At 47.6% G+C, this 20431-nt stretch overlaps 1 protein-coding gene across 1 annotated transcript in view; it reads right to left on the bottom strand.

Moving 5' to 3' along the window:
- Positions 1–20431, bottom strand: part of ATRN (attractin) — a 147456-nt gene that overhangs the window by 79961 nt on the left and 47064 nt on the right. The window contains exons 6-16 of the mRNA XM_050321089.1: positions 19724–19929; positions 18549–18717; positions 17409–17499; positions 16032–16275; positions 14507–14690; positions 12077–12231; positions 7617–7701; positions 5854–6074; positions 4674–4795; positions 4100–4238; positions 2250–2431 (exon numbers count right to left, since the gene is read on the bottom strand). Coding sequence (XP_050177046.1) covers positions 2250–2431; positions 4100–4238; positions 4674–4795; positions 5854–6074; positions 7617–7701; positions 12077–12231; positions 14507–14690; positions 16032–16275; positions 17409–17499; positions 18549–18717; positions 19724–19929 — 1798 coding nt within the window. The remainder of the gene's footprint in view (positions 1–2249; positions 2432–4099; positions 4239–4673; positions 4796–5853; positions 6075–7616; positions 7702–12076; positions 12232–14506; positions 14691–16031; positions 16276–17408; positions 17500–18548; positions 18718–19723; positions 19930–20431) is intronic.

Below are 20431 nucleotides of genomic sequence, written 5' to 3'. Positions count from 1 at the left end.
GCACCAAGTGTTTCTGCTGGCAGGTTAATTTTTGGCACGCTTCTGTTTTGGGGAGGGGCGTTTTTAGCTCTGTTGGTACAATGTGTTATTTTACTGCTGAACGACACAAAAATGACTTACTTTAAAATGATTTTAGGCACTTTTAAACCTTAGAGCTGCAGGTACTGGCTGCAACAGGGTTACACAGCACATTGTGCCAGCACCAGCAGGTTTTCTTGTTATTACAGAACACTTTTAAAAAGGAGTAACTTAAACCAGGAGTTTTAAGGCAGAGCCTCCCCCAGCACAGCCATCGATGCTCTGCTTTTTTTTGATGTCATTGACACCTTTTTCTATTCTTCAGTGATTTAGGCCCTCTCTTCCTTGTTAACTCTCATGAGATTCCCCTGGGCTCTCTCTTCCCCACTTTGTCCAAGTCCCTCTGGATGGCGTCCCGTCCCTCAGGAGTGTCACCCACACACTCAGCTTGGAAGGGACATTAAAGAAGATCCAGTCCCATCCCCTGCCATGGGCAGGGACACCTTCCACTAGCACAGGTTGCTCCAGCCTGGCCTTGGACACTTCCAGGGATCCAGGGGCAGCCACAGCTTCTCTGGGAAGTTCATTCCAGGGCCTCCCCACCCTCCCAGCCAGCAATTCCTTCCCAATATCCCATCTCTCCCTGCCCTCTGGCAGTGGGAAGCCATTCCCTGTGTGCTGTCCCTCCATGCCTTGTCCCCAGTCCCTCTCCAGCTCTCCTGGAGCCCCTTTAGGCCCTGCCAGGGGCTCTCAGGTCTCCCTGGAGCCTTCTCTTCTCCAGGGGAACCCCCCCAGCTCTCCCAGCCTGGCTCCAGAGCAGAGGGGCTCCAGCCCTGGCAGCATCTCCGGGGCCTCCTCTGGACTCTCTGCAGCAGCTCCACGTCCTTGTGCTGTTGTTCCCAGGGCTGGGGCAGCTCTGCAGGGGGGTCTCACTGAGGGGGCAGAGGGGCAGAATCTCCCCCTGTCCTGCTGCCCACGCTGGGGGATCAGCCCAGGATCCAGTTTCCCACATGACAAGCATTCCATAGCGATATCCCCTAAAACAGGCTCGTAGTCTCCTTAGACTCACTTTTCAAAGGACACCATAAATAAGAAAAAAACCCTGTAAATTAATGATTTTTTTCTCCCCAGTGTTTGGATTTAAACACTGTTAGGGAACTGCTGCCATGTTTCTTTAGGAATTAACTCTACACTTGACTAGTGGGATATCCAGAAACACCTGGAGCTGTCACAACCAGGTACTTTTACAACATCCCAGGCTTGGTTTCCTCTTTACAAAAGATTTAACAAACAATCCTGCTTAAATTACACTTTACCTTCCCTTGGCTAAATTGACTCCACTCTAAAACACTGTAATTGCTGAAATTCCACTTCAAAATTACAAAGGGAATCAAAGCAGGGAATGTTCTTATTTCGACAGGGGAATACTTCTCTTAAGTACTGAGGAACTTTGCAGGTTCTCCCCTGCAAAGCAGCAATCCCACTGCCTCCAGCCTCATTTTTCCTGGATAAAACTCTTCCCAGAGTGCCCTCTGGGACCCAGGAGTCGTTACTCTGACGTGCCATGAAGTCCCAGCAGTTTTCCAGCCTAAGCCAGGATTTTAGGGACGCTGCCCAGCGTCGTTCTCCGTCAGGGCTGTAGCACCACCTACACAACCTGCCCTGAACATTCCCTGCTTCCCCCCAAGGACTGCAAAAATACATGTATTTATTTTATTGATGCATGGAGAGGGACAGATTCCAATTCACTTCTCCCTGGCTCCCACAAAAAAAGCGCACCTGCCCCCCTGAATGCCACGTAAATAACTCCAAATGAGCCAAGCACGAGGAGGTGACATTTTAAACAGCTGCTGTTCTGGGTGGAATAAATAAGTTGCAGTGCTTTGCATTAAACACCTCCAGTGCCCCACACTGGGACCCTGATTTATAAAATATTGTGTACAAGTCAGGAGAGGGCTCTCCTGCTGCAGCCCTGGATGCCCCCAGGGAAGCACGGGGGTGATTCCATTACAGAAAGCGATCCCTCTGAGGCACCGAGTGTGCTTCTGTTTATCTTTCCCATTTACATTCCCTGCAACCTCGGCTCAGAATCACCCAGAGGGTGCATTGAATTTCAAAAGGAAATCAGTCCTTTCGGGTTAAGAGGCATTTGTGTTGTGTACAGAGCACACAATACCCCGGTAAGGACTTCTCTTAATTACTCAGGGGGCGGCAGAAAAAAAAGCACTCACCGAGGACTGGATCTTCTGCAGCTCCTTCAGGACAAAATCCACCTTCTTCTGGGTGGTGAGGGAAGCCAGCACAGCACCACTGGATCTGCAGGACAGCTTGGCATGGTCGTAGGTCTCCTTGGCATTGGTGATCTTCAGGCAGGAGTTGCCCACCAAGTGCCAGTTTGTTCCACAGATGTTTTCTGGGGAAGGGAGGGAAAGAGAGAGTAAAGCCAGAGACACAGGTGACCTTCAGGGTGTTCAAAGGAGGCAAAGAACAGGGCAGTGTTGGGAGTCCCCATCCCTGGAAGTGTCCAGGAAAATGGAGTGCAAGTGGCCCTTCCTGCTGCGGTTCAGTGGGATGGTGGGATTGGGTCAAAGGTTGGACCTGATAATGATCTTGGAGGTATTTTAATGATTCCATGAACCCCTTCTACTAAAATCAAACCTACAGTCCCACCCCAAACCAGTCTGACTTACTGGTGTGCCCAGAACTAGTGATGAGCATTGATTTTCCTCCCCAGCATGAGGGTTTCAACACTCTTAGGGAAGGGGTTTTTAGGAATTTACTCTACACCTCATTAGTGGGATATCTAATGTATTACCCTGTTATTATCCAGCAATATTCCCCTGTTAAATCCTAATATTGGAGAAGAAAAGCTGTACAGGGGGGCTGAAGTCTGACAGCAGCACTGAGTTACCTGCAGTGTGGAATCAAAGCACTCTGTACGATGTTGAAGAGTAAAATCGTTGTAGGAGAAAGCGGAAAAGAAACCAAACCAGTATTTTGTTGGTGCCTGAAAGCCACTTATTCACCCACAGTTTCCAGGGGACCTTTTGGCAGGAGAGGGTTGTTGTGTTAAATCCTTTCCCTGGCATGAACTTCCAGGATTAATCCCTGGTTCATCTTGAGCACAATCCCACTCCTGAAGAATTCCTCACGCTCCATGGTTCGTTATTTCCCGTACAAAAAAACCCTGGTGGGCCTTTCCAGTGTGAATTTAGACTTTAACAGATTGAAAAGCTCTCAAGTGTCAGTTTTTCAGATGGGCTTTTTACACCCATGATCGAGTCACCCCCTCTCCTACATCAAATTAAACACACCAAGCTCTTGATCTACCTCATTAAAAGATGTTTTTCTCACTCTCATGGCTCTCATCCAAAGTCTCCTCAATTTTTAACTCTTCCAGACTGGCAAAACCAGACCTGGACACGTCCAAGCTTATCAAGAGTTCCTGGGGCAGGGCTTTCCATGCCCATTAAAATATCCTGTCTGGTGGGGTTTTTTCCCCTTTCTCTAGATTTTATTACCTGCAAATGTTAATCACTGAAGATCCTGCATTTTTTTCCCTCCAGTCATTGGGATAAAAAAAAAGCTACTCCAAGGGGACTAATAACCAGCTCCTGTGAGCTCCACTGGAAGCACTTTAATAGGAGAATTTTCCTAAAACACTTCAGGTGTTACTTGCCTAATTTGTCCAGCATGTGCCATTATGCTTTTGCACAAATTTAGTTCCCCAAATTAAATAGCATGCATTATTAACTCTAATATCTTGCAGGAGCCTATTATCAACAGCTTTTATCAAATGGAAAAGGGAGAGATGAAATACAGCCTAATAATTACACAAATGATCACAGCCCTCTTCAGACAATTGGGAAAATGAAAAATATTCCAGCAGACTTGATGGATTGGCCAGAAATTAAGTTTCATGCCAGAGCTGCTATGATTAAACAACATTATTTACTCCAGCCTAGCACTAAAAAATATAGATTTGGGGGGCGAAAAAAAATAAAAATGAACTGAAAAAAAACCCTCAAGAACTTGAATTTGGTTTTTGTTTTTTTCTTACATGAATATAACCAGTACCCACCTGGCAAAGCGATGCACTCCTGATTCCTGGGCTCCCACTGGCAGTTTTGATCCATGGCACAGCTTTTACAGCTTGTCTTTTTGTTACAGTAATAAGCAGGATTATCCTTGGGACAATTCTCATAGAGGGTAATAGGAACCTAAAAGGAACAGCAACATATATGTATTTTTGGTATTTCTAGATCCAAAAGCTGCAGGGCTGGGTATCCCAGACGTTCCCCCAAGCCACCACCTGACAGGTTTTCCTCCCTAGAGCTTCTACAAGAAGGTTGATTCGTTATTTTTTAGGGGAAGCACTGCTGGTATCAAACCCAAACTGTGATTATGGATTAATCACCCCATTGTGATTCACAGCAGGGAAACCTCCGCCCCTCCCTGTGCCCACAGCCCTCCTAAATCCATTGGGAAAATCCCACGAGAATCCCTTGGATCAACTTGGGAGAAATGCCAGCATGTAGCACTTTAGAGCTAAGGAATGAGAAAACAGGGATCATAACACTGATGGATGAAAACCTGGGGGGCACTGGCAATTCCACAGGGGGAATTCAAAGCAAGGAACATTCAGATTCCATTACCTGCTCCTCGGTGCAGTTGCTGTGTGCTGGGATGCACTGGTCAGAGCACCACTGACAGCTGTTGGTGTTGGCTGTACAGCTGTAGCAGTCTGTAATCTGATCACATTTTTCATTGTCTACAGCTAGTAAAGAAAAAAACCTGCATGACCAAAAAGAGGCATTTCCTGACAGAGCTCTAAGAACTTGGTTATTTGCAGCCAAAGATACAACCAAAGAGCGGTGCATCCGCTATTAGCAACTAAAATCAGGGACTTCCATGGGTTTGGAGTGATGGAAAATTGCATTGATTGACATTTTTGGTGTCCAGGGAGCCCTAAAACACACCAGGAAATGCAGCAAGACACGAATGAAAACATGGATGTTCAGACATTCCACAAGGACAAGTGATCATTTCCCACCATCTTCCTGCAAGCCTGGCCTTCAAGCAGAGCATTTCCATGCCAAGCTTGAACTTTTCATTCTCTTGCCAATTATTTGTTGCCTGTGGTTTGTGAAAATCTATTGTACACTGAGAGCCCAGCAAAGCAATGCCCCCTCACATCAGCTTCTATGAAATAATTAAAGGATGACAATCTATTATAGAACCAAGGGCTGCACAATTCAATTCAGAGCAATGAATGCATCGGGATCAAGTTGGTTTAGAATTATCCTGAGGGAAAACACAGGAATCAGACCTTGAAACATTCATTCATTTTGCCCCTACACACATGATCCCAGAAGGGTTTGGGCTGGAAGGGACCTTAAAGATCATGTCAAAAAATAAAGGAACTTTAGTCCTAAAGTTACTCCTGAAGTTATTCCTGCTGCCTCTCTTGAAGAGCACAGGACAACTCCACCAGACCCAGATCCCTTTCCTTGCCCCGTGGTGCTGCATCAGGGAATTGCTGGATCTCAAAAGGTCAGTTCTTGGAGCAAATATCTACAGTGACGGCCCAGGCCTGATTCCTGGATGATGATGGAAAACAGCAAGTCCAAACAGCAAGAGAGGAGAAAGCTTTCATGAACAGCTTCAGGAACGAGACACGGAAACACCTCCGGGACACCCGGTCAGGGGAAGGACTTCCCGGGCACTTACGGTGACCCCAGAACGGCACACAACCTCCACATGGCAGGCCTTGGAAAGGGAAAACAACCCTCCAGGCCTCTGGGAAAAGGGGGATGGAAGGCACGTGGCACATACCTGGCTTGGGAGGACAGTCTTCCAAGACCTTCTGCTGCTGCTCCAGGGTGGCGTTTTCCCAGGGGACGCAGCGGGCGGGTTTGGGAGCCCACACGCACCTGACGCCCGGCCCCGCCCGCAGGCAGGACGACTCGTTGGCGAAAGCCTCGCATCTCTCAGGGGTGAACTTCAGGATGTCGCTCAGCAGGAGGCTGTTGAAGCCTCCAAAGACGTACATGGTGCTGGAGGAGAGGGAAGGGGGAGAGAGAGGAGGGACTCGCGGGTGTTCCCGCGCGTCGAGCGCGCCGCCGCTCCGGGTGACCGGGATTTAAGGTCTGAGGGAGGTGTTTTATTACATCCCAGAGTGTGTAAATCCACAGAAATAGCTCTTGGTTAAGGGAGGCACTAAAGAAAAGGTCAGTGAAATTTCACTGTTTCGGGGAAGCCAGAGAATCTCAACAGGCTCAAACTCACCCAAGGTCATGGACCGACCTTCCCCTCCAGCCGAAAACTCTGGGAGGCACCTGACCCACCTGATGAGACCCAAAATTTGGGATCTTCCTGTGATTTGCAGTGGGCAAGTGAGAGGGAGGAAGGCTGAAACTCTGGGAGATGGTATCACACCATTAAAGCAGAGTCCAGGAACTGGGACAAAACAATTTGGTGCTGTCGCTGTCGCTGCTCCGCTGGCACAAAACCAGTTTGCATGGCTGGTACCAACCAAGCAGAGTCACTGTGTCAACTAAAAAAAACCCCAAAACAACAGAATGCTTTATGTAGGAGAAGGGGTGAGGTTTTTAAACCATCTTCAGGATCACAACTGCCTCAGGCAAAACATCAGGTTTTACGGGTTACATAAAAACGTCACTCCAAAAACTCCCTGTGAATCCAAGTTTGTCAGGGCACAGGTAAAAAGGCAGTGCAGAAAGGATCAAGGCCAGCTCTGGTTGAATAATGAGTACTTTTTAATATGATTTTCATCCTATTTTAGGACTCCTGTGGAATAAAATTTCTCACAGTTTGTTCCACAGCCAGAAAGAAAGCAGGGATATCACTACAGTGGGTAAAGCTTTAAAGCTGGAACCTCACCTAGGATTTTCGCCAAATACTGGACATCACATGGCTGGGAAAGAAGGGCCCCACAGCATAAAGGTGTGTAAACTGACAGGAGAAAGTTTGTAAACTGAAACACGGACAAAGTGAGATACCACGAGGTAAACGGAGGTTTGGAGACAGATGCACTGACAACTCCAAAGCAAGAATTGTGAAATAAACTGGAATGAACAACTATGAAATACAGAAGAAACAGAAAGAAAGAAGAAATAGGAATATACATAAAAGCAGGAGAAAGGAACAGATATATGAAGAAAGAAATCAAGGTACTGAATGAGGTAAGTGGGCTGAGACAGTTTAGTGAGTTGAGAGAGTCTAGTCCCGTGAAGGGCTGATGGGCACAGGTGGATACTGAAGACATTACAAAAGTGAAGAGCTGAGAACTTTCAGAGGTTCAGAGAATCACAGGATGGTTTGGGTTGGAAGGGACCTCAAAGACCCTCCAGTTCCACTCCCCTGCCATGGGCAGGGACACCTTCCATCAGCCCAGGTTGCTCCAAGCCCTGTCCAAGTGTCCAAGCAAGTGGCCTTGGACACTTCCAGGGATCCAGGGGCAGCCCCAGCCTCCCTGGAGAAGGAGGTTTGTGCCAGATCCTCCCCCCTCTGGTCTCAGCATCACTGAGCTCCCCGTGGGGGGGTGTTTAGTGAGGTGTGAGTGTCTCTGTCCTTACCTGTTGTACAGCACAGCCGAGTGTCCAAACCTGTTCACGTCGTGGTGGAGCCCCGGGCGGGGAAGGACCGACCACCGATCACACGCTGGGAGGGAAAACACTCCTTTCAGAAGCACTCTCAGGATAAGGAACGGGACAATTACACAGCACAATCCTTCCTGGAAAATCCCGAAGTACCTGGGATCTTCCAACCAAGACACTGAGGGGCTGGAGCGTGTGCAGGGAAGGGAACGGAGCTGGGAAGGGGCTGGAGCAGCAGGAGGGGCTGAGGGAGCTGGGGGGGCTCAGCCTGGAGAAAAGGAGGCTCAGGGGGGACCTTCTGGCTCTGCAACTCCCTGACAGGAGGGGGGAGCCAAGAGGGGCTTGGTCTCATTTTCCTGGGCTCTTATCCCAAGGAACAGGACAAGAGGAAGCTGCTTCCCTCCTTTACCAGTGGGATTTTTTTTCCCCGTGTAACAAGTTCAGTTTTCATCTGTTTACACGTGAATTATTTGCAGTTTTGCCCCAAACCAGCATCACTGAGAACAGAGGCTTATCTTTCTTTTTATTTCCATTGCAATTATGTTCCTAGAGGGCAGATACCCATGTTTTTAAAAACATTTCTCACTCATCGTAGCTCAGGGACTCGTGGCTGTTTTCCTCTTTTAACACAACGTGAGATTATTCCATCTTTTTTTTTCTCCTATTAGCATAACATTTGTAAGTTCTGCTTCGTTTTTTTTACTTGGCTTCTCAGGTAATTTTTTTCCTTTGGGCAGTGTGTGGGGGGAAAAAGAAGAAAAACAAGCTAAGAAACATCCAACCCACTGAGCAAAGGAACAAAGGCAGGGAAAGTCAGTCCAACTCATGTCACTTCAACTTCAGAAAGGGAATGGGAATCACCTTGGGGACCAACATCCCAGAGGCACTTGGATGCAATTTATGCAATTAAGAGAGAAAAGTCAATCTGCTGTAAAGATCCACAGAGCCCTCAAATCCTCCACGATTCTTTAGCACAGGATAAAACTGCTGTGCCATGGACTGAACCTCAGGGGAAAGGAAGAAATAAAAAAGGCCCACAAACCAAACTAGTCCATGAGGGCAAAGAAGAACAATCTTATTCATTTTTTACCTAATTTAATTGGAGAACTGTCGGATAAAACAACAGATCCGCGGCAATTTGGTCCAAAAGTGCTGATAAATAAAAGACAAAGAGCCCTGCTGGATTTCATCCTTTGATAGAGTGGGATTTTGAAGTTTATTTTTACAGGTCATCTGCTCGATTTCCCAAGAATTTACCCTATCCCAGCACCATCCCCGAGCCAAGAATGCACCATTCCAATTTTTTAGCGGGAGACTTCAGCAAAACTGGAAGGCAATTTGCAATTTTTCAGCCATCAAGTCGTGTGTTATGTGAGGCCAAGAAACATATTTTTCTGGATTAATATAAAGCCTGGAATGTTTTGCTTTCTAAGCTCCTTTCCCATCCTTAACTCAAGATCAGGTATTGGAAAAAATGAGTAATTCTGAGACTACAAAAGAATCTTCTCCTTCCTGATTTAGGAGTTAAGCCAAGCCTAAGACTGACAATGGCCAGGATTTATTGAAGGTGCTGTTCAAACAGAACACATCTGCTATGAAAACATTCTCTTCCCATCTTTGTGATCCAAATCTGAATTTTTTTGGGGGGGTAAATGGAAGAGTTTTAATTTTCCCTCTGCGGGGAGAAAAGATCTTTACACGAGGAGAGCTTGACATGAATAGGAGAGGATTAAACGGGGCATTTTTGCCACTTAAAGCTGTTGCAGAGCAGGAGATTCTTTGGCAAAGGCCAAAAAGCCCCATTTTGGGGATGGGAAGAGTTAATTTGCAGAAAAACCCTGTGAGATTCAACAGGAATGGCACAAGCACACAGACAGCTGGGTTGTTGTCCTGAAACCTTCCCAAACCTGGACAGTTTGGATTGGATTCACCCCACCCTGGTCAAGTGGAGGGTAAAGGATAAGAAAGCACCAATGAATTCTCAGATCTCCCCAACTCCTAAAGCCCAGCACACATTTCTGACATCAGCTGGCACTCCCCCTCCCAAAAAAAAACATTTTATGTCCTCAGAACACTCCTCATTCCTTGGAAATTTGAGGAGGGAAAGCTGCAAAAAATTGATGATGTAAATAAAATTAGATCGTTCCAAAATGGCTTTTAATGGTAAAGGTTAAGGAGAGCTGGGTCTGAAGCCTTTGTTTTAGACTGGGTTTAATTCCAGTGTTCTCCAGCCTTCCAAGCATCAGTATGATCACTAATTAACCTAATCACTAATCAATCAGGATCATTAATCAACAGGATGCAAAAGGGGAGCAAACCAGCCAGCCAGATTATTACAAAAGTGGGGAATAAAGACAATGATTAAGCCTCTTGGAAAAAACTGACCTGGCTCAGTTTTCCTCTGGGAATATCAAGGGACAGATAACAGGGGGTTTACATGGACTTATTTCCATGGAGACCAACGTGAATATGAACCAAGATAATTAATTACTGCAGAGATCCTGCAGGAAGAACCACCAAGAAGGTGTTTCTGCTGTGACACCAATGATCAGCCACCACCCTGAGGTGTTCCTGGCACTGCTCCCAGCCAAATGAGATAAGGGCAATCAGGCACAGGGGGTCCTGCCATGAAGGGAACAGAAAAAGTGGTCTGTTATCTGAATAAAAAGCTGCTCTTTTTGGGTTGAGAGTCTCTTGCCTCAAGAATGAGGGGACCCAAAAACATGTCTCACCCCACCATGGAAAATTAAATCAGTGCAAGCTCTAAATTTCAGTGTAAACCTGAAAATTAACTGCACTCCTTATTTCATGTCACAGGAACCTGCCTGGTAACTACAACGAGTCAAAATGAACATCACTGTTGGCACATTTTGTCAAATTAATGCAAATTGAGCTTTAAATCTGACAGGCAGTTCAATAGGTCAGGGCAGGCAGCAGAATGCAGCAGGGAAAATCAATCACTGTGGCAATCAAAGTTTAAAAAATTAAACTGTTGACGACTGTCACTGAACCGTGGAATGGTTTGGGTTGGAAGGGACCTCAAAGAGCATCTTGTTCCACTCCCTGCCTGGGCAGGGACACCTTCCACCAGCCCAGGTTGCTCCAAGCCCCATCCAACCTGGTGAAATATCTCATTTTAATTCTCCAAGTTAAAAAAAAAAAAAAACCACACATCAAAATAAAGCCAGTCACGAAAATTCCACAGGAACACGATGTGAAATCCCAGCAGGGAATGATCCCTGTAACGAAGGGGGAAAATGGCACAAGGATGTCCAACCCTGCTGATCCAAGGGGTTGGCTCAGCTGTGTTTTCCTCTCACAAACCAGGAGGGAGATCTCAGTGGACAGTCACTGCAAGATTCCAGATTTCCATGGTTATTTCAGGGAATCCATCATGAGAACCCCAAATTCAGGGAGTTCTGAGAGCAAAAGACAGATGGGATAGAACAGAGAACGGTGTTTTTCCCCAGTGTGAACTATCTGGGTGTGTATGCACCATCTTTTAGATAATTCCACCTCTTCTTTGAGATAATTCCACCTCTTCTTTGAGATAATTTCATCTCTTCTTTGAGATAATTTCATCTCTTCTTTTAGATAATTTCATCTCTTCTTTTAGATAATTTCATCTCTTCTTTTCTTCTCCTCCTTAAATTCACCATCCCTGGACTCCCAAATTCACAAATAAATGCTGCCCTCTCCTGGCTACTCAAATTCAGCAAAGCCAACCTACAACTCTGCTTTATTGCTGAATAAAGCAGTTAAAACTAGAAAAAAACAGAGTGGGCAGTGCACAGGCTGCGTTTCAGCAGCTTCCAGTGCTTGGAACTGTCCTAAAAACCTGCCTTTTTTAATCAAATCACAGATTAAACCACACCCAAAAGATCAGGAGAACTCAATGGTTGAGACAGCAGAACAGGAAACAGCCTCAAGTTGTTCCAGGGGAGGTTTAGACTCGATTTTAGGATACTTTTTTTTTTTTTTTCAAGGAAAGGGTTGCAAAACGCTGGAATAAGGTGCCAGTGGAGCCAAGGAAGAAGTGGAGCCACCATCCCTGGATGTGTTCAAAAAACGTGAGGATGTGGCACTTGGGGACATGGTTTAGTGGTGAAGACGGTGGTGCTGGGTTGATGATTGGACTTGACGATCCTAACGGTGTTTTCTGACCTTAACGATCCCTCGATTTTTATGAATCCCTAACAAAACCCCTAATTTTTAATGCCCAAGGTCGTGCAGGAACTGCTGCTGCCTGTGCCTGGAAATCGCTGCTCCACCTCATTTCCTTGGAACTCTGGAGCAACCTAAGGAGCCTCCTCTGCCCCCATCCCACATCCCCCTTGCTCAGCAACACTTGGGATGGCGCTCCCGGTGTGGAAATCAGCCCTCCCCGAGCACACCCGAGAACCTGGGGGGAGTTTATCACCATTTCTGGGAGAACTTACCGATGTCATAGGCCATGAAGTCGGAGGAGAAGCACTTGGCCCCGTGGCTCATGGAGGTGTCGTTGTGGGTGTTGCCCCCGAAGACCAGCATGGTGCCGCTCACCACCACGGCCGAGTGCAGGTAGCGGAAGAACCGGCTGTCCTTCAGGATGGTCCTTTTTTGGGGAATGCAAACAACACCCGTTAGCCAGGCTGGGGGAAAAAAAAAAAAAACAAAAACAAAAACCCAAACCAACCCGTAAATCCGAGCTGGAGAAGTGCAGGGAAAGGGTTGGTGGGGTGAGGGTTGGAATCGCTTTTCCTAACGAGGTGTTTGACGGCTTCCTTTCCACGCTCTTCAGTCCCTCCCGTAATTCCCGTTCTCCTCTTCCCCATCTGCTCATGCCAGTTTAGAGGAGAAATATATCTAGGAGAGCCTCTTTCCAGAGCTGTGGATCTTCATATCACCCGTTCCCTCCCCAGGGATTCTCAGCTTTTCACTCTAACTGGGCTTTTGAGCGCAGACAGCCTGGGAGGACTCCAATATTTCAGAGTAACTCTGCTTTTACAGCAGCCCAAAGGATTCTCCCACACTGGGCAGCAGCTGTTGCTCGTAACTAAGAATCCTGGGTTTTAAGGAAATCTGTGCAGCTCCCAAAAATGGAGCCCTGCAGGTTAATACCTGCCCAACTCAAGGGCTCCTCTGGGACTAAATTAGGGAGAGCACTAATCAAACTGAGCGCTGATCCCACGGTTAATAAGTGGGATTGACAGCACTGAACACAAAGGATCATCCTTTGTAGAATTTTCCTATTATTTTGAGAGGGTTTGGGTTGAATGAGGGGATTCTGTCCCTTTGCTCTGGTCTAACGAGACTTCCCCCCTGCAGAGCTGCCCCCAGCCCTGGGAACAACAGCACAAGGACGTGGAGCTGCTGCAGAGAGTCCAGAGGAGGCCCCGGAGATGCTGCCAGGGCTGGAGCCCCTCTGCTCTGGAGCCAGGCTGGGAGAGCTGGGGGGGTTCCCCTGGAGAAGAGAAGGCTCCAGGGAGACCTGAGAGCCCCTGGCAGGGCCTAAAGGGGCTCCAGGAGAGCTGGAGAGGGACTGGGGACAAGGCATGGAGGGACAGCACACAGGGAATGGCTTCCCATTTAGATGGGATATTGGGAAGGAATTGCTGGCTGGGAGGGTGGGCAGGCCCTGGCCCAGGTTGGGCAGAGAAGCTGTGGCTGCCCCTGGATCCCTGGAAGTGTCCAAGGCCAGGCTGGAGTAAGCTGGGCTAGTGGAAGGTGTCCCTGCCCATGGCAGGGGTGGAACCTGATGGTGTTTGAGGTTCCTTCACCAAGGGACACCAAGCTGAGGTGGGGGTGACGAGCCATCCAGAGGGACTTGGAGAAGGTAGGGAAGAGATCCCCATGGGAAACTCCTGAGATTTAACAAGGAAGAGAGGGCCTAAACCAGTGAAGAATTAAAAAAGGGAGGCGATGACAGCAATAAAAAAGCAGAGCTAGAGATGAGCAGACAGCCCCACCCTCTCCCTGCAGGGCTTGTTCCCCAGGGCTCCCCGGGCTGGCAGAGCCCAAGTGACGCGAGGAAGTTGGTGCTGCAGCAGTTCAGAAGAACATTGTCACTTTTGTGACATTTTTCTGCCTGTTCAGCCAGATTTGCTGAATTGGCTGAAGTGGAGGATCAAATGAACCCAGAAAGGAAGTGTGGTTACACTGTGTGCACAAGGGAGCAGGAAGGAAGGGTTTGGAAATTAGTCCCTCGTTATTTCACTCATCAGCACAGACTCACGGGCAGTTGTTGCAGAAACACAGGCTAATTTAACCCTCAAAAAAAAAGGGACATGGTGACTCAAATTTCCATGTCTCAACTCAAAAGACAGTCTCCTTTTTGTCAGGAGCTTTTAGAAACAACTTGAAGAAAACCACAGAACTGAGGAGAAAATGTCTTTCACCTCCAAGTTGTCAAGTGTGGCTACAGCTTTTTAATAAAACTCACCTTTGGGCAGAAACAAATCACAGAAGATTTTCAGCTTAAGAAATGAACATTTCAAGCAGTTACAGAGCCAGAAGAAAATGGGGTTGTAATAGAAATTCTTTTACAGTCTTAACTGCAGAGTGAATTATCCCTCACTTGACTGCAGTAACTGCACTCATATGCACAGGCTGGCAAGAGAAAAACCATCAAATATTTTTCTTTTCAGCTTGAATGGAACAACAGATTAAAATGGATGGCTTGGCTCGTTCACAGCCTTGATTAGATGTGATTATATGATTCTCCATTCACGAAGGGATATAAAAATAAGGGATCCAGGAGAACAGCATCTCTCCTGAACACAGGCAGATATAAACCACCATACCCCTCTCAAATCCTCCATCCTCTTGGTCACTACTGACAAAAAATATGGGCTGGGGAGACAGGAAAAAAAGAAGGAAAACCCACTTACCACATCCGGGAATCAACTTCATACTTGTACAAATCATCTGCCAGCCTGTACTTGTTGGCACTGAAGGCTTTGTAACCCCCGTGGATGTAAATCGACCTGGTGTTGGGATCATAAACGCTGCTGTGGCCATACCCCCCCTGCACCAAAGCTCCACTGGTCTGTAAAATGCTCCAGGTATTTGTCACTGAAAAAACAGGGTGATAAAACCACAATCAATTCCTCTCCACAAATAACTCATCAGCAACGTGGGGGAGGCAAACTGGGATTCCCCCAGCTCAGATCTGCACACTGCCCCTCATCACCTCACAGCCAAAAATACCCTCCTTCCAGGAGTTTGTTGTCGAGAAGGACTGTAAAGTATTTTTAATTAGGGCAGGAGTAGCTTTTTCACGGTCATTTATTACATTTTTGCAGGCAATCTAAGTAAATGAGACATGAAAAAACAGAGAAATAATAGATTGCATTCCAGTGGCATGAAAATGCCAGCACTGGGACTTGGTTTGGAATGGGACCCAAGAGCACTTTTACTTTTTATGTACATATAAATATATATATGTAAAGCCAGACAGCACTTGAAGCCAAGTCTGACTGTGAAGAACAGGGCAGTTAAAAACTAATCTGTGATTAATGGTCCTGTGTCTCACTCACTAAAATAACATTGGTCTGAAGCACTTTAGACATAATGTAACAGCAACTGGAATAAAAATGCCAAATTACACAGCAAATCTCCGTAGGAAGTGCACAATGAAACCCTGCACAGGCTTCCCAACTCCAGGGCAGAGCAGGAACACAAAAGGCAAAGGAATTGGATAGTGTGGGAAAAACAAACCACTGTCCTACACGTCCAAGAGGAAGAAAACTCCCTCCTGTGGACACCAGAGAACCAGCTCCAGCAGATTCCCTGGATCAGGGGCACTGGGAAGACAAGGATAACAGGTTCCCAGTGCAGACAGGGCCACTGTTTTTGAGAACAACCAGCACATTCCTGTGTGAGCTTCCTGTGCTTTCCCACGATCCCTGCCCCGGAGCCAGGGACGTGCCTGCATTTCGGAGTTAGGAGGAAATTCAGTTCACCTGGACAGAGCTTCCTGGGCTTCACTAGAAACCCCTGGATCTTAAAAATCACCCTCAGAATCTTCAAATCATCGTCTCTATTTCCAGAGGAATGGTGGATCAGACCATACCAGGGATATGGGAATCCAGAAATCCATCCCCTGTTCCCCTAAGGCCCTTGCTGGGGATATTTGGGATCAGGCTAAGCGGGTGCTTGGTCTGAATTAAAAAAACCCTTAGTGAAAAACAATCTGATTGAAAAGATAACTTCAGAAGCGTTTGTTTTACCAGAGGGAAAGAGGAAAATTCAGCTGTCCCCCAGTTCTCCTGCTTTGTTGCTCCACTACAGACCCTTTTGCCCTCGGGAGCTCTCGAGGAGTACGAAGTCGGAGGCTGCTCTCTTAGAGAGATATTAAAAGCCAAAATAACTGTCAAACCACCCCAAACCCGAGGCAGGGAGGGCCCCACTCACCCAGGTTGTACTCCTGGACGTTGCTGATGTAGCCATAGAGGGGGCAGTGGCCGAAGATGACCAGCATGACGGTGCTGTTGTCCCGCAGGGTGACGATGTGGGCGGAGTGTCCCACCACGGCGTACTGCTCCTTGGCCCTGGGAGACACCTGGGCCCAGCTCTGGTTGGAGATGTGGAACACCCACAGCTGGCTGCTCACGTTCCCCGTGGCATCAATCTTCCCCCCATACATGTAGATGTTGTCCTGAGGAAAGGGCACAGTGGAATGAGGGCCGAGGGATTGAGGGAAGAGATGAAAGGTAAGGAGTGAATTGCTGCTCTGAAGGAACTGGAAATACTTCAGGAAGTCTCCTGGAGGGGGACTGGGGACAAGGCATGGAGGGACAGGACACAGGGAATGGCTTCCCACTGCCAGAGGGCAGGGACAGATGGGATATTGGGAAGGAATTGTTGGCTGGGAGGGTGGTGGGGCCCTGGCCCAAGTTGGGTAGAGAAGCTGTGGCTGCCCCTGGATCCCTGGAAGTGTCCAAGGCCAGGTTGGAGCAACCTGGGCTAGTGGAAGGTGTCCCTGCCCATGGCTGGGAGTGGGACTGGATGATCCTTAAGGTCCCTCCCAACCCAACCCATTCCATGATTCCAGGATGAATTTCCCCCCTTTCAGGTTGTTCAAGTGCTCTGTTTGTCAAGTGGTGCCAGTGGGGAGTTTTTGAGTGTTTATAATTAAGTTTTGTGTAGCCTTGCACCCGTGATGAGCTAATTAACATTCCAAAAATCCAAAGGTCAGGAAAGGATCAGCTCATTTCCTTTCCAAAGGCTCTGCCATGCTGCTCTCCCCCACACAAGCAAGGCACAGAGGGGAGAAAAGGGAGGTAAAAGCAGCCAAATCCACCTGCTGTGGATGCTGGGAGAGCTGACTGACAGTTTTACTGCAGGAGCAGAGCAAGTTCCAAAAAAAAATCCCTGATTTCCCCAGCTCTGCTCTGGTGTCTTGGACAACAGAGCTCCTAAAAATATTTATGTGACCCGCACAAAAGGCAGCTGGGAAACAGCTGAACTCCAGCAAACTCAGCCTCAGGCATGTCTTGCCAACACAGACAGCAAGGAGGAGGAAATCATGGACTCACTGACCTCAGACAGCCCTAAAATCCCTGGAAAAAGGGCAAACAAGGAACACACAAGCAAAGGCACCACAGACTTGCCAGGATCCCAGCTCAAGGATTCTCTGGAGCACCAGCACACGGCCTGGGCTAACCATGGACAAGCCTTGGAAGGAGAAATGCTTCTCCCAGACAAGGCTGATCTGGGATAAGGGGTGGGAAGCCAGGGGGAAGGAGGGGGGGAATCAGCTGGGAAGGGAGTTTGGAACTCTGAACTTACCTCGTGTAACGCCAGGGAATGACCATATCTCATCTCCACTGAGTTCACAGAGCTGTTCAGGGGAAGCCACTCCTCAGAAATAAGATCATACCTGGGGAATAAAAACTGAATTAACCTCCAAGAAATAGGTATTAAAGCTGGGAAAATTACGGCCTGTCCTTCCCAAGGTTCGGGGGGAATTATTTACCAAAACAATATAAGATTATAAATTAATATTTACTAAAATAATAAATCCCAGCCATGATTTCAGCAGGCACCAAGCTCCCACAAGCTACTTATGGATTAAAAAATCCAGTCCAGCCTGCTCTGTTACTCAACATCCACATATTGATTTGCTTTGCCCCGTGTCCTTTCCAATGCAAACCCAGGAGTTAATGCACTGTCTATTAAACTGTGGCAACTCACACCACATCAGCCCTCAAAAAAAAAGTATAAAAACTTGCACACTAAACTCAGGTAAGTTCCAACTACTTCATTAAAAAAAAAAAAAAAAAAAAAGTGAGTGCTCAAAAAGCACTTTTTAATTACGTTTTTGCCATTCAAGCTTGAAATAACACAAACCCTCTGCCCTGAAAATGGCCTGTGGTTTTTTATTTAAAACACTGCACTGTGTCTGTCAGGCTGAGAGCCTTGTGAGATAAAATCACCTCTGAGAAAGTCTTCAACAAAGCCATAGGGTATCCCATTAAAAAAAAAGGGTGTTTTCAGCCGCTCTTTAATTTCCCCCTACAAGAATTATCATCTCTGGATGTGAGTGCAGAACACACAGCTCCCATTTAGGTACAAAGGGAGGTACAAAGACATCCCTGGAAAAAAAAAAGAAAATCCAGCTTTTGCCCAGTTCTGTCCCAACCCAACCAAGCTTGAGGGGAAGCCTGAAAATCTGATGGTTTTTAAGAGGGATCTCCCAATTATTACTTGATGTTTTTTAGGTGTTGTTAAATCTCCTCCACTAACTGCTTAAATGTCCTCATCTCAAAAGCCATTCCCTGTTTGTGTCCCATCCAATAGGGAAAGCCATCCCCGGTACTCAGGAGGTGTTAATTGAGGAGCCAAAGCCTCTGAGGTCACACAAACAGAACACAAGGATCTAAAAAACACTGAAGCTCTTTAAATTTTATTATCTGGGTTTCTACTCACGCTAAAACCTTCTGAGAGTCGGAGTGGTTGAAGACGTAGCCCCCAACAATCCACATCTTGTTGTCGTGGATCACCGTTTTGTGGGAGGCTCGAGGGAGTTTGGGAAGAGAATATTCCTCCCGGGTCCAAAAGGACTGGTTTGCAGGAACAGGAATGGAACAGCCAGGACCTGGCAAAAGAAGGTTTGAAAATGAAGTTGTTGGTTTGTTTGGTTGTTTTTTTTCCAAAGCCTGTGTTTCAACTCGAGGTCAGTCTCCTGCCAGTGCTGTAGCTGGCTGCATTTAATGTAAGACTAATTCTTACATGTCAGGATGTCAGTGCAGAGGAAAATGTGTGTTCAGTCCAAATCCCTGCTAAAACTGAGGCTGCTCAGCTCAGCTGGATGTGAGAATGAGGCATCAGCTCAGTCATGGCTCAAACTGGCTTTAGGTGAACAGGAAGGAGATTTAAAGTTGTTACCTGATGCCTCCAACCCACGGGCTGGTCCTGCTTTGTATGGGGGCAAAGCTGCTTTTAAAGGCACTTTGTTAAAAATCATACAATCCCACAATGGTTTGGGTTGGATGGGATAATAAAGATCATCTTGTTCCACTCCCCTGCCATGGGCAGGGACACCTTCCACTATTCCAGGTGGCTCCAAGCCTCATCCAACCTGGCCTTGGACACTTCCAGAGATCCAGGGGCAGCCACAGCTTCTCTGCCCAACCCGGGCCAGCCCCTCCCCACCCTCACAGCCAGCAATTCCTTCCCAATATCCCATTTAAATCTTCACTTTTCCACTCTGAAGCCATTCCCTGTGTGCTGTCCCTCCATGCCTTGTCCCCAGTCCCTCTCCAGCTCTCCTGGAGCCCCTTTAGGCCCTGCCAGGGGCTCTCAGGTCTCCCTGGAGCCTTCTCTTCTCCAGGGGAACCCCCCCAGCTCTCCCAGCCTGGCTCCAGAGCAGAGGGGCTCCAGCCCTGGCAGCATCTCCGGGGCCTCCTCTGGACTCTCTCCAACAGCTCCATCCTCCCAAATGGAGCGTGATCCTTTAATACTAAAAAGCAAATACCCTGTTCCTGCTCGAAATGCTGGTATTGTGTCACTGGGAGCATTCCCACACACCCCCAATTAAACTGCCAGCACCCCACACAGGAAAGTGCCTCCCAAACCCTCCCTCCATCCCCCAGGACACTCACCCTGCCAGCCTGGGGAGCACACACAGGCCCTGGAGTCGTTGGTGTCGCAGTGGCCCCTCTCGGGAGCGCCGCAGTCCCCGGAGCAGTAGGGAATGTCACAGGCTTCCCCCTTCCAGTGTTTGGCACAGTCACATTCCAGAGCCTTGGTGCTGCTGTTGAGCCTGCACTCCCCTCGGCCAGAGCAGTTGTTGGGACACATGTTGAAGCTGGGAAGGGCAGGGAAAGGATTTGTAAGGGGTGGAGGGGATTCCCAAGACTCGTTAGGCCAGATGATGTTAACACAGTTTGCTCCAGCCAAGCCAAGACTCATCCTGGTGTGATGCACCTGCAGGGATTTGTTCCCTCCCCTCAGGAGTTAAAAGTCTCAACTCCTCTGAAAAAATTAATATGATTTTTCAGCCACTTTTAATGCAAATGAATGGCCTAAAACACACCCAACAGCGAGTGAGGCATTGAATCAGCTGCTGTGGTGTCTGTGCAGTTCAGACTCAAACTGCTCACAGTCAGGTGCTATTCTGGGATCTGCTCCCCAGGGGAACATGCTGGAGATGAATCCCAAGCCAAAGATGTGCCTGGTTCCAATCATTCCTGATTTTATAATATCTGCAGCGGAGCTGGGGCAAAACCAGAGACGCCCTTGGTGAGGATCCAAATTTAGAGGCCACATTCACCTCCAGGGCTCCAGGTTTTGCTGGTGTATCAACCAGT

Source organism: Myiozetetes cayanensis, unplaced genomic scaffold (assembly GCF_022539395.1).
Source record: "Myiozetetes cayanensis isolate MyiCay16 unplaced genomic scaffold, myiCay2020 scf26, whole genome shotgun sequence".
NCBI lineage: Eukaryota > Metazoa > Chordata > Aves > Passeriformes > Tyrannidae > Myiozetetes > Myiozetetes cayanensis.
Note: the sequence above shows the minus strand (reverse complement) of the source record. Positions and strands in the feature narration are given on the sequence as shown.